The sequence below is a fragment of the Ranitomeya imitator genome, chromosome 7 (genome assembly GCF_032444005.1).
Source record: "Ranitomeya imitator isolate aRanImi1 chromosome 7, aRanImi1.pri, whole genome shotgun sequence".
NCBI classification, from domain to species: domain Eukaryota; kingdom Metazoa; phylum Chordata; class Amphibia; order Anura; family Dendrobatidae; genus Ranitomeya; species Ranitomeya imitator.
The window spans coordinates 220,505,358-220,519,817 of record NC_091288.1 but is presented as its reverse complement, the minus strand read 5'-3'; the positions used below and the strand labels follow the sequence as shown (position 1 = coordinate 220,519,817).

The 14,460-nt window shown below is 39.9% G+C and overlaps 1 protein-coding gene across 1 annotated transcript in view; it reads left to right on the top strand.

The window, feature by feature from the left end:
- Positions 1-7,798, top strand: part of LOC138645629 (up-regulator of cell proliferation-like) — a 33,045-nt gene extending 25,247 nt beyond the window's left edge. Inside the window, exon 7 of the mRNA XM_069735075.1 lies at positions 2,569-7,798. Within this exon, the coding sequence (XP_069591176.1) occupies positions 2,569-7,220 (4,652 nt within the window). The 3' untranslated portion in view covers positions 7,221-7,798. The remainder of the gene's footprint in view (positions 1-2,568) is intronic.
- Positions 7,799-14,460: the final 6,662 nt, after the last annotated feature.

Genomic DNA, 14,460 nt, shown 5'->3' with positions numbered 1-14,460 from the left:
GATACCGCAAGTATCGGGTATCGGCCGATACTTGCGGTATCGGAATTCCGATACCGAGATCCGATACTTTTGTGGTATCGGGTATCAGTATCGGATACATAGGGATCTGTAAAATAAAGAATTAAAATAAAAAATATTGATATATTTACCTCTCCGGCGGCCCCTGGACTCAGCGCGGGTAACCGGCAGGCTTCGTTGTTCAAAATCAGCGCTTTTAGGACCTGAGAATTACGTCCCGGCTTCTGATTGGTCGCGGGCCGCCCATGTGACCGCCACGCGACCAATCACAAGCCGCGACGTCACCGCAAGCTATTGACGCGCTCATTTTTAAAAATGAGCGCGTTAATGGTTTTGAAAGACATAGCGGCTTGTGATTGGTCGCGTGGCCGCGACCAATCACAAGCCGCGACGTCACCGCAAGCTATTGACGCGCTCATTTTAAAAATGAGCGCGTCAATAGCTTGCGGTGACGTCGCGGCTTGTGATTGGTCGCGGCCACGCGACCAATCACAAGCCGCTATGTCTTTCAAAGCCATTAACGCGCTCATTTTTAAAAATGAGCGCGTCAATAGCTTGCGGTGACGTCGCGGCTTGTGATTGGTCGCGTGGCCGCGACCAATCACAAGCCGCTATGTCTTTCAAAGCCATTAACGCGCTCATTTTTAAAAATGAGCGCGTCAATAGCTTGCGGTGACGTCGCGGCTTGTGATTGGTCGCGTGGCGGTCACATGGGCGGCCCGCGACCAATCAGAAGCCGGGACGTGATTCTCAGGTCCTAAAAGCGCTGATTTTGAACAACGAAGCCTGCCGGTTACCCGCGCTGAGTTCAGGGGCCGCCGGAGAGGTAAATATATCAATATTTTTTATTTTTATTCTTTATTTTACACCTCCCTATGGATCCCAGGGCTTGAAGGAGAGTTTCCTCTCCTTCAGACCCTGGGAACCATGAGAATACCTTCCGATACTTGATGTCCCATTGACTTGTATTGGTATCGGATATCGGTATCGGCGATATCCGATATTTTTCGGGTATCGGCCGATACTATCCGATACCGATACTTTCAAGTATCGGACGGTATCGCTCAACACTAGTTATCACCTTTATGTACATCATTTTAAACCAGCATCCCACTCTTCAAGTCCCTCTCTGTGCAAGCTACCGCAACCTGCTGTACTGTCCACAAAAATCAGAGAGGCCTTCCTAAGACACTAAGTGGGTAGCTGCTCACAAAGGGTGAGAGCAGAGACCATTGTAGCGACTGCATGCTGGTGGTAAAAAACAAGGACAAGAGGGATATCTGTTGTGAAATCTGTTGTCAAGCTCCCTCCTGTGGTCATGAATGGTACTTCGGCTGGTTCTGTCCATGGGCTTCCTCTGGTGGTGGTGAGTGGGGCTGCGGTTTCTGAGGTTCCTTCCACAGGTGACGAGGTTAATTCGTTAGCTGGCTGCTCTATTTAACTCCACCTAGATCATTGCTCCATGCCACCTGTCAATGTTCCAGTATTGGTCTAGTTCACTCCTGGATCGTTCTTGTGACCTGTCTTCCCAGCAGAAGCTAAGTTCCTGCTTGTTTTTCTCTGGTTTGCTATTTTTCTGTCCAGCTTGCTATTTTGATTGTTGTCTTGCTTGCTGGAAGCTCTGGGACGCAGAGGGAGCGCCTCCGCACCGAGAGTCGGTGCGGAGGGTCTTTTTGCGCCCTCTGCATGGTCTTTTTGTAGTTTTTTGTGCTGACCGCAAAGCTACCTTTCCTATCCTCTATCTCACTTTGCTAAATCTATTTCATCTCTGTGTTTGTAATTTTCATCTTTACTCACAGTCATTATATGTGGGGGGCTGCCTTTTCCTTTGGGGAATTTCTCTGAGGCAAGGTAGGCTTTATTTTTCTATCTTTAGGGCTAGCTAGTTCCTTAGGCTGTGTCGAGTTGCATAGGGAGCGTTAGGAGCAATCCACGGCTATTTCTAGTGTGTGTGATAGGATTAGGGATTGCGGTCAGCAGAGGTCCCACGTCTCAGAGCTCGTCCTATATTATCAGTAACTATCAGGTCATTCCGTGTGCTCTTAACCACCAGGTCCATTATTGTCCTGACCACCAGGTCATAACAGATATCCTTTTCTTGATGACCATACATGGTGATGGCAGCACCATAGCTCTACACAGGTTCACAAACCAGACTGTGTACTGGGGAAAAAAGAACGTGGTGGGAGTTGATTTCTCTGATCAAGTCCTCCAACCGTACAGTGCCATGAGAAAAACCAAGGTGTGGTACAAGAAGCTGTCTGTGCACATCGCACAGATGAAATATACAACGCTTTCCTGCTATCACAATGTGCAGGCCAGACAGCTATGTACCTTCAGATCCAAGAAGTAATAATCAAGGCCCTAATGTTTGGAGATCAGGAAGGAGCAGGCCCCAGTACTTCTTGAACTGAAGGTGCTCGTATTGTACCAGCCCAACATTTCCTCAGGAAGATGTATATTAGGCCTATACACCTGTGCAGCCCATATAGCCAATGTTCTACTTTCAAGCATACAAGTTTAACAGAACTTTACATTCTTTTATTACAGGAGGCTCATCTACACTTTCAGCAACTCTGGAACATCTAGGAATCAGAAAATATGCAACATCTAAGTTTACTAGCAGTGACATTTTGGATATTGGGCTAAATACCATGAAGGATATAAGATGTAATACTGTTGAAGATATTCCATGGTATTTTTTACAAAAGATCATGGCCCTTAATCCATTAGCAAGAAGCACAACTTTAGAGGAAGCAGAAGACCCTGAAAAGTTGTGTAGAAATAATAGTGACTTTCTGCTTGATGATGACACAGCACAAGTCCCTATCCACCCATTGGATGTTGTGTGTGCCATCTTGCATTGTTCCGACAGCTTTTTACAACAAGAGATAATGTTAAAGATGTCCATGTGTCAGTTTGCTGTTCCCCTGCTGCTCCCTTGTGGTGATGGGAAGACATTTACCTTCTTGCTTTGGGCCATGAGAGACATTGTAAAACGATGGAGACCACAAGCATTAGCAGAAAACAGAGGTTTTAGAGAAGACAATTTGGTGAACATTAGTGCGCCAGTTTTCTCTTTTGTGAGGCTGGGGGATTGGAGTGTATCAAAATCTAAATTTCTTAACAGCATTCTGAATCAGGGACAAAACCATGACCATTTTGTGAATCCAGACATGGAAAGTGGGAATGTTCATAAAACACTCTCATGTGGCTTAGTTGAAATATTTTACTTTTTTCCTGGTGCATCAAACTCTTTTCCAGAACCTTTTGCTGTTAGCAATTTACATGGAGACATTACTTACAGCAGAAAACAATTCACCTTTTTAACAGAAGTGTCATCAGCTGTTTTTATTTTTTGCAGAGAACTTACAGATAAAAATGTCAAGTTTCTGTCAGAATATCAGAGTAAAGATGTCACTTTTTACCTAATCACCGAGAGGCAAGTTGCCAAACACACCGAGGACATGATCAATACATTCCAGAATTGTAAAACTCTAAATGGAAGGAACACAGCAGATTTGATCAAGAAACTGCAGAGGTACATTGAAGACTTTACAAAAAGACAGTCTCATCATTTGAGCCTGATTGACATGTCACACACAGCTCATCAACTTGGCATACAAGTAGATGAATTCAATACAAAATGCCAAGAAGCTAAAAAACACGCTCAGTCAATCACTCAGGAAATAAAGAATGTGGCAGACTATAAAAGCAGAAGATTAAAACTACAGGGGGAGCTGTGGAAGAAATTGTCAAAAACTGAAAAAGAAATCTGCCGAATGAAAGACCAGGGTAAAATGAAGAGTACGGAATACAAGAACAAATTGTTGATGCAATGCAAAGAGATACAAGAAAAACAATATAACAGTAAAGTCTCCAGTGATGTCCACACATTCATCGAGGTGCTGACAAAATCTAATGTAGTAGAAAGACGTTATTTTTTTAAATGGATGAAACTCTTCCTTGATGGCATTGCTAGAAAGAATCTATCAATTTTACGCGAGGACTTCAAAAAGGAAATCACCAACCAAACATCAAATGAAACTGAACTAAAAAACATAGGTCAGAAAATTTCTGAGAGTTCTTTAGGGTTGGAACATTTTCTACGAGAGATGAGTCAGTTTTATGAGGCTGAGTGTTCTGTGGTCAAAGAAGGAAAAGTATCATCAAATAAAAAGCAATTCAATAATCTCCCAGGAATAGCAGCAGAACTGTTGTTGGATGGGTTCCCATTGGAACTGATAGATGGAGATGCCTCCAACATTCCGTTACAGTGGATAACTGATGTCCTGACTGAGCTGGATAAGAAAACCGGAGGTCAATGCAGGATGAGAGTGATAACTGTGCTGGGGGTGCAAAGTTCAGGGAAGTCCACCCTCCTGAACACCATGTTTGGTCTACAGTTCCCTGTGGCCAGTGGACGATGCACACGAGGAGCCTTCATGACTCTCATTAAAGTGAAGGATAAATTCCCTAAGGTATACGGCTGTGAATTTATTTTGGTGATTGACACTGAGGGGTTAAAAACCCCTGAACAAGAATCTTTAGCTGACAATTATGAGCATGACAATGAGTTGGCCACACTTGTGGTTGGGTTGAGTGATGTCACCCTCATTAACATATCTATGGAAAATGTATCAGATATGAAAGACACCTTACAGGTTGTTGTCCATGCATTTCTTAGAATGAATGAAGTTGGAAAAAGACCCAAATGTCACTTTATACATCAGAATGTGCCGGATGTTTCTGCTGATTATAATAATATGACTGCAAGAACAAAACTTCTAAAAGATTTGAATGAAATGACAATTAAAGCAGCAGAAATGGAAAAAAGGTCAAAACTGCTGAAATTTACAGATATTATTGACTACAGTCCAGAAACCAACACCTGCTACATTCCTAACCTTTTCCTCGGTGCACCGCCAATGGCATCAATTAGTTCTGGATACAGTGAAAACATTTTTGATTTGAAAACAAAACTGCTTGAATCTCTGCAACAGCCGGGATCTCCTGCTCCTCAGAAGCTAAACACATTTCATGAATGGATTAGGAGTTTATGGATGGCTGTGAAATATGAAACTTTCATTTTCAATTTCAGGAATATTCTAGTAGCAGAAGCATATGATAAACTGTTAACAAGATATTCAGAACTAGAATGGAACTTCAAAAAACATGTTCAGCTGTGGTTGGTGGAGCAAGAAAATCTAATTAAGAATCAATTACAAAATAACACTGTGATAGAAGAAATAGAGAAATCTGTTAAGACTTCAGGAGAAGAAATGTTAGACAAGGAACAAGCACAAATCACCCAGGAGTTGGAAAATATATTTAGCAGTGGCCACAATAATGTTAACCTTGTAGAAAGACACAAGGAAGAGTTCATTGGTTATTCCAAATTTCTTAAACGGGACCTCAGTGTTCTTATTTTAACCAAATTTTGGGAAACTGTTCAAATACACAACAGGACACGTGAAGTTCGAAAAATGCAAAGTGGCATCCATGAGATCATCGAAGACAGAATCTGCCGATATTTGAAAACAACTGAGAGAAAGCCGAAAAATCTGACTGATGATCAGCTGAAGGAAGAATATGAAATTATTTGGGGAAATATATTGTCCAGTTTACATGTACGTCAAGTGGAGAAACGAAACATAGAGAGTGAAATGCTAGAACAACTCAAAAGAGAGATGAGAAAAAGAGGTGCTGCAGCAAACCAAATACTGCAGAACGTAAGGTCTCTAGCAGGATATGGACAGGGATCATTTAAAGTGGAAAAGTCTTACATTGATCACAATGTATGGAGTAAACTTAAAGAGATCTTCACAAAAGATTGCTTAATAAAGTTAAAGGACGTAGCCATGTCAGTCACAAACAAATGCCAAGATTATGTCATGAGTATATTAACTTTAAATGATGATTATAATGAAATTTACAGCCAAGAATTAATGACCATGATAAATCACAGCTTGAATGAGAAAGAGGTGAAAAAGCTCCATCCCAACATTCAGTTTGAGGTGTACCTAATGTTACATGTTTTGGGAAGAGCCGTCCCTCACTTTCAGAAGATGAATGAAAACTATTGCTCAAAAAATGATCCAAACCACTTTCTAAATAATTTGAAAAAGCGGTATTTTTCAATATTTAAAAGCAAGTTCCAACCCAAGGATGAATCAAAACCAAGAGCTAAAAGCTTCTGCCAGCAAACTCTTAAGCGTGCAATGAAAGTGCACATCTACAAGAACCTTGGGAGAATAGTTGTAGACTCTATTTTGAGCAGCACGGATGGAGTCCAGTTCAAGAACCCAAAGTATTTCCAGTTTAATGTTCTAAAGGAGCTACTGGAAATGAAAAACTTCCACAACTATGCCAGATACATTAATGAACATGAAATGTACATAAGAAACTGGATTTCAGAATATGTTGTAAAGAGGTATGAAGATTCTTCTAAATTGCACATACTGATTCAGGATCTCATCTCTTCAATTTGCAAAAAAATTCAATTTGCTTTAAGAGATCCATATGTAAAAAAAAGTCCTGATATATTAACATTTTTTGACAGATTTTGTCAAATTTTGAGAAATTATTTGGTGATAACACAAAATGATATAAAACTAGTGTCTTTCCAAAATACTGTGAACATCTCTCAGTTTTCCAGTGATGTGGAATTGTATCTCAAAGAGTTGGAAGAAGAATTCATGTCAGATATGAAATCGGTGAACATTGAATCACTTTTTGATTTAAAATTCACTCCTCAAGAAGAATTGTTCAAGATTGTGATCGGATGTGGCAAGAAATGTCCATTTTGCAGAGCTCCCTGCGAGTCTGGAGGCTTTAATCACAGGGAACATTTTGCATCAGCTCATCGACCAAAGGGACTGGCTCAATATACCTGGTCAGACTGCAACGCTCTCTGTAACTCCATCTGCACCACCGATGTCCTGTCCAATGACATGTTCATAAATCCAGACACAGGAGGAGACGGGTGCTATTACAAAGAATATCGAAGAATCTATCCAGAATGGAGAATTCAACCTGACACAAGTATTCGAGCTTCAGACTACTGGAAATTTGTTCTCAGGGAGTTCAATGCTAAATTTGCTGATCTCTATTCTGCCGAGCCAGCTGAAATCCCAGATGAGTGGAAGACAATTACTCAAGATCAGGCTCTCCGCAGTTTGAGAGAAGCTTACAATATTTAGCTCAAATTAAGACAGAATATGGTGTAGCTTTGTGATGGGAAGTTTCAGGTACCAAATTGGTTTTTAAAAATGCTCGTTAAATGTTCATACATTTCAAAATGTATTAAAAATTGAAGAATGTAACATGTTTGTCATACATGAAAGTCTAGTTGACTAAAAAAAGACACTTTTATTGGCTCTAGTAAAATACATGCTATTTTATTATAGTACAGTATAGTGTTTCCCAAAGTCCAGTTCTCACAGCCCCACAGGCCATGTTCCCAGGATTTCCATAGTATTGTACAGGTTAGAAAATTCCTGATGTCTTGATTATACTTCTACCACCTGTGCAACATTAAGGAAATCCTGAAAATACGACTTGGTGAGGGCTGTGAGTACTGGAGATTGGGAAACCCTGGCTATAGTACAAAAGATACCCAGACTATACAAGTAATAGACATTGATCAGGGTCACTGAGGACATTGAGACGTATTTGATCAATACATGTTGTAATAAATAAATGATTAACATTTAATAAAAATTGATTTCTTGTATTTTTAAAGCTAACCACAAAAATAAAAAATTATTACAATCACCAATTCCAGTCACAGACTCATTACACGTGGTTCTAAACAATCTTTATTCAAAAATAAGACAAGTTGATTAGAAACAACAAGACAAAGTAGTATTTCAGGATACTACAAAATAGCAAGCCTTTTCCTGTTTGAATCCTCAACCAAAAGATTTCTGAGGACAGAACCATACAGTGGCTTGTCAAAGTATTCACCCCCTCGGCTTTTTTACCAATTTTGAGAAAAATATAGGCATAAATTAAATTTATAGGATCAAATAACTAAATAAATTAGCATGTGCATATGTATTCACCCCTTTTACGATGAAGCCCCTAACAATTTCTGGTGCAAGCAATTGTCTTCATATGTCCCATGCTTAGTGACTGGACGTCCCCCTGTGTGCAATCTAAGTGTCACATGTCTCTCAGGATACACACTTTACCTTCTCTGAAAGGTCACAGAGGCTGTAACACCATTAAGAAAGGGGCACCACTAACCAAACAACACCATGGAGACCAAGAAGATCTCCAAACACCACCATGAAAACCAAGGAGATCTCTAAACAACATCATGAAGACCTAGATCTCCACACAACACCATGAAGACCAAGGAGATCTCCACACAACACCATGAAGACCAAGGAGATCTCCAAACACCACCATGAACACCAAGGAGATCTCCAAACAACATCATGAAGACCTAGATCTCCACACAACACCATGAAGACCAAGGAGATCTCCAAACACCACCATGAAGAACAAGCAAGCCAGGGATGAAGTTGTTGACAAGTAGAAGTCAGGATTGGGTTATGAAAAAATATCCCAATCTCTGATAATCCCTCGCAACACTATCAAATCAATTATCATCCAATGGAAAGAGCATGGTACCACAAGAAACTTGTCAAGAGAGGGCAGTCCATCAAAACTGTCAACCCTGGCAAGGAATGCATTAATCAGAGAGGCAACACAGAGACCAAAGTAAACCCTGATGGAGCAGCAGAGTTACCAAGCAGAGACTGAAGTATCTATCAATACTACCACAATAATAATAATAATAATAATAATAATAAGCTGTACAATCCATAGAGGTGGCCTTTATGGAAGAGTGGGCAGAAAAAAGCCTTTGCTTACACCCAAAAAGAGTAAGGCTCATTTTAAGTTTGCCAAAAGACATGTGGGAGATAACCCAAATGTAAGGAGGAAGGTGCGGTGGTCAAATGAGACCAAAATTGAACTTTTTGCCACTAAGGTAAATGCTATGTCTGGTGTCAAACCAACACAGCTCATCACCCCAACAGGACAATCCACACAGTGAAACATGGTAGCATCATGCTGTGGGGAGGTTTTTTGGCCGCAAGGACAGGGAAAATGGTTCAAGTCGAGGGGGAAGATGGATGGTGCGAAATATAGAGATATTTTTGAGGAATACCTGTTTCAGTCTGTCAGTGATTTAAGACTAGGATGGAGGTTCATCTTCCAGTAAGACAATGAGGCAAAGTATACTGCTAAAGCAACACTCAAGAGGTGTAAGGGGAAATGTGTAAATGTTCTGGAGTGGCAGAGTCAAAGCCCAGACCTTAATCCAACTGAGAATCTGCAGTCAAACTTGAAAATTGCTGATCACTAGAGAAAACATCTAACATGAAGGAGCTGGAACAGATTTAAAATGCCAATTGGGTGAATGCCTTTACAAGCCACTTTATATCTGCAGATTTATATACTTAGTACAACTGAAATAAAACACTAATACATTAAATTCAAACAGAGGTTTGTGAGATTTCCTTTATATACAACTTTGGAGTGTAAAACGTTAATCAATACTTTCAAGTGTATTGTCTTAAAGGGATTGTCCACTTCTAGGACAACTCCTTTTTGATCTAAATGTTTGGCCTAGATAAAATAAAAAAGCTTATATTCTCCTTCTGTGCCGGTGCCTTTCCAGTGGTGTCTGCACTCGCAGTCTCCAGGAATCTCGTGCGTTTATGACACGTGAGCCCGACTCCCAATCAGCACTTGCATCACTGGCCCCACCTTCGTATGAATTGAACATGAAGAGGAAGTCCAGGCTGCAGATGATCTCTGACTTCCTCCTCATGTTTAATTATTAGTGAAAGCATAGGCTTTTTTTATTTTATCGGGGTCAAACATTTAGATCAAGAAGGGAAAATTTAGTTTTGCAATATAAAAAAATTAGATTTGCAGCTAGCTTTTTCAAAGATTCACTTAACTTTACCCTTCCATGGCCCTCAACCCATGATTTTATGTATTCTCTCTCAGCAGGCTATATAAATGACTTAAAAGCAGACGATAATTTGAGATGAAAATAATAACAGCGTTATGGGCTCATCAGGCTGTGACAGCCTTAGTCAACATTTGAGGAAGTGAAAATGGAGAAATGAACCAATTGAAAACTATGTAAGAAAACTATTTTTTCTCGAGTGGAATGGCATAAGAACATGAAATCTTTCTTCAAAAGCAGCTTTAATCTAAATTCCCGATCATTATGTCTTTGTATTTACAGTCCTGCTCATCGCTATTGGCACCCATGATGTATAAGTACATGATTTGGAATACATTTGTGCTCAAAGTTTACATACCCCGGCAGAATTTTTGCTTTCTTGTCCTTTTTTTCAGAGAATATGAATGATAAAACCAAAACTTTTTTTCTCCACTCATGGTTAGTGGTTGGGTGAAGCCATTTATTGTCAGACTACTCTGTTTTCTCTTTTTAAATCATAGTGACAACCTAAAACATCCAAATGACCCTGATCAAAAGTTCACATGCTCCATTTCTTAATACCGTGTATTGCCCCCTCTAACATCAATGACAGCTTGAAGTCTTTTGTGGTAGTTGTGGATGAGGTTCTTTATTTTCTCAGCACAACTGTATCTCTTGAAAAAAATGAATCAAGCGAAACAGTTTTTTGTATCGCGCACTCGTGTTAAATATAAAAGAACAAATTATAAACAATAATTTAAAACAAAAAACAATGGGAGGGAAAAATAGAAAAACCTAAAGCTGCTGTGACACTGGTATTGACCTCTTTACACTAAATTAGTATGGAAACACATTGTGACTCACCTGTGAGAAATCACCAATGAGAATTACCTGTAATTAATTGTCGGTGCCCATGTGACAGGAATTAGCCAAGGAATGATGACTTCAGTGTTTTAAAAAGCCGAATTATAGACCCTTTTTCACAATGGTGAAGACAAAGGAGCTGTCTGACGACATCAGAACTGCTATTATTAGCAAACAGAAGACTTCCAAAGGGTATAAGGCCATCTCCAAAAACCTTGGTGCACACAGTTATTAAAAAGTTTGCCAAGCATGTAACCATCAAGAACCTTCCTGGATGTGGGGTAAGAGGAAAATTGACAAGAGATGACTTTGAAAGTTGGTGCGCATAGAGGAAAAAATACCATGTTAAGCATCCAAAGACCTGAAGGCCAACCTGGAACAGTCTGGGGTCATGGTTTCAACAAGTATTATACACCACACACTAAACCAAGTAGAGCTTTAAGGGCGAAGGCCAAGGAAGAAACCATTGCTGAAGGTAAGACATAAGAAGGAACAACTAATTTTTGCCCAAGAGTACCTTGACAAACCACAATCCTTCTTTTAAAGTGTCTTGTGCACAGATTAATCAAAAGTAAAGTTTTTTGGCAATATAAAAGAACAGTTTGTTTACAGACAGTGCAGTGAAGCATAGAAGGAAAAAAACACCCTACTAACATTTAAGCATGGTGGAGGATCTATAATGCTGTGGGGTTGCTTTGCTGTATCTGGTACCAGAGGCCTTGGCCATCTCACAGAAATCATGAAATCAGAAAAATATCAAGAGATTGTAGAGTGAAATGTCCTATTCAGTGTAAGAAAACTTGGTTTGAGTCAAAGATCATGGGTCATCCAGCAAGACAATGACCCAAAGCACACATCCAAAAGTAAACAACAATAGTTGAAAAGAAAAAATGGACTGTTTTAAAATGGCCATCAATGAGTCATGATCTCAATCCCATTGAAAATCTTTTGGGTGAGCTGAAATCTGCCATAAGGAAAAATAACTCTGCAAACATTCAAGAGCTTGAACAAACTGCAAAGGAAGAGTGGGAGAAAATACCAGCTGAGAAATGCAAAAAGTTTATAGATGGCTACAAGAAAGGATGCTATCTTTAATGACAAAGGATAGGCAACCAAGTATTAAATAGAGGTGCCTTTATTTCTGCACATGCTGGTTATTCTGTTTCTTCTTCGGAATTGCAACATGTAAGTTAAAAAACAATGTTTTATTATTTTATTACTTTGGACAACTAATTAAAAAATCCTGAGGATATAACTTAGGTACATTTCCATTTAGTATTTCTGAAAATATTGTATAGTCTATGAAAAACGAAGGGTGGTAATAATGGTGAGCAGCACCGTATTTAATTAAAAAATATATGATTGTGATTCAGAAAAGAGGCATACCGTATATACACGAGTATAAGCCAAGATTTTCAGCCCATTTTTTTAGGCTGAAAGTGCCTCTCTCGGCTTATACTCGAGTCATTCTCCCAGGGGGGTGGCAGGGGAGGGGGAGCGGCAGCTGTCCATCATACTCACCTGCTCTCGGTGTATCTCTGCATGTCCCTGCTTCTCCTGCGCCCGCAACTCTTCCTGTGTTCAGCGGTCACATGGTACCGCTCATTAGAGTAATGAATATGGACGCGACTCCACTCCCATAGTTTAATGAGCAGTACCAGTGACCGCTGAACACAGGAACAAATTGTCGGCATCAGAGACCATCGCGGAGAAACTGCCAGGGACCCAGAAGATGGAGTGGCGCGCAGCGGTGGAACGGGGACAGGTGAATATCACAAGTGACGGTGTCCCCCGCCTGCTCAAGACAAGAGTTGGGTATGCCTTTTTTTTTTTAATCGCAGCAGCATATGGACATCTTCTATGGAGCATATTAAGGGGCCATAATCAACCTTTGTGCAGCATTATATGGGGCAAATGTTTCCATAGAGGATCTTATGGGGCCATAATCAACCTTTGTGCAGCATTATATGGGGCAGATGTTTCTATGGAGCATCTTATGGGGCCATAATCAACCTTTATGCAGCATTATATGGGGCATATTGTCTATGGATTATCTTATGGGGCCATAATCAACCTTTATGCAGGATTGTATGAGGCAAATGTTTCTATGGAGCATCTTATGGGGCCATAATCCACCTTTGTGCAACATTATAGGGGGCATATTTTTGTATGAAGCATCTTATGGGGCCCATCATAAACTTTACTTTATGGAGCATTATATGGGGTATATTTTAATATGGAGCATCTTATGGGGCCATAATCAACCTTTGTGCAGCATTTTAGGGGCGTATATTGTATGGAGCATCTTATGAGGCCCATCATAAACTTTATGGAGCATTATATGGGGCTCCTGATTCAATATGGATATTCAAAAACACTTAACCTACTGATGTCGCAATTAATTTTACTTTTATTGTATCTATTTTTATTTTTGAAATTTACCAGTAGCTGCTGCATTTCCCACCCTAGGCTTATACTCGAGTCATTAAGTTTTCCCAGTTTTTGTGGCAAAATTAGGGGTCTCAGCTTACACTCGAGTGTATACGGTATTCTGTTTCCCTATTTAAAAACAGTAAAAGAATCAGAAATACTTCAAAGTTTAGACTCCTCACTATTTCAAAGATTTGATTTGCCAGGCATATTTCTTAGTGTATTTTTTATTCTTTTTTGCCCCATTATTCTTTTTTCACTATCTCAGTCCTAAGACTCAGACCAATCTCCAGTGAGTTTAAGAGTTGATGTTATGATGTCCAGACATATTATTACTACCGTTGCTAGAAGAGCTGGAGTGATTTCCAGAAGCGCAATTCTCACAGTTTAACCATCTAACAAAAACTTTATTTTGTTTCCTCCTAAAAAAGATCTAGGTTTCTAATAAACAATCTTATCATATGATACATCTCTTCAGAATCTTAACACTCAAACCAAGAACAAGAAGTCAAGTCATACAATACTAGGGAGGAGACCATTTGGGAAGGGTTTGAACAAGTGCTATTCTGATAATGTTAACCATTTGGCTAAAAAATAAGGTGTTATAAAATAAGAAAAGACCATTTATGGAAGCAATTTCATTAATATTCTTGCTATATATAGAGGATTCATCTCAGTTTTCATTGTCTCTACCCAGCAGAAGTCATCCTTACACCAGAGTCATCAAGGTAAGTGTTCACCTCAATAGTTGATAAGACCTAAATGATTGTTACTAGTGATCAGTGAGCACGCTCAGATGTTGTGTTATCTGAGCATGCGCGGGTGATATCCGAGTATCTTGGGCATGCTCGAGTAATGTGTTCAAGTCCCTGTGGCTGCATGTTTCGCAGCTGTTAGACATCCACAACACATGCGGGCATTGCCAAAACATGTGAAACATGCAACTGTGGGGACTTGAACATATTACTCGAGCACGCCCAAGATACTTGGCTAACACCCGAGCATGATCAAATAACACAATATCCGAGCACGCCCACTTATCACTAATTATTACTTTGAACCTGGCTGTGGCAGGAACATGGTAGCTCAATTACTAAAACTATTGATACCTTCAACCAAAAATATGAGCCCCACCAATCCACAAGGTATCACCCTTCCTTCGGATAGGTTTTAATCCT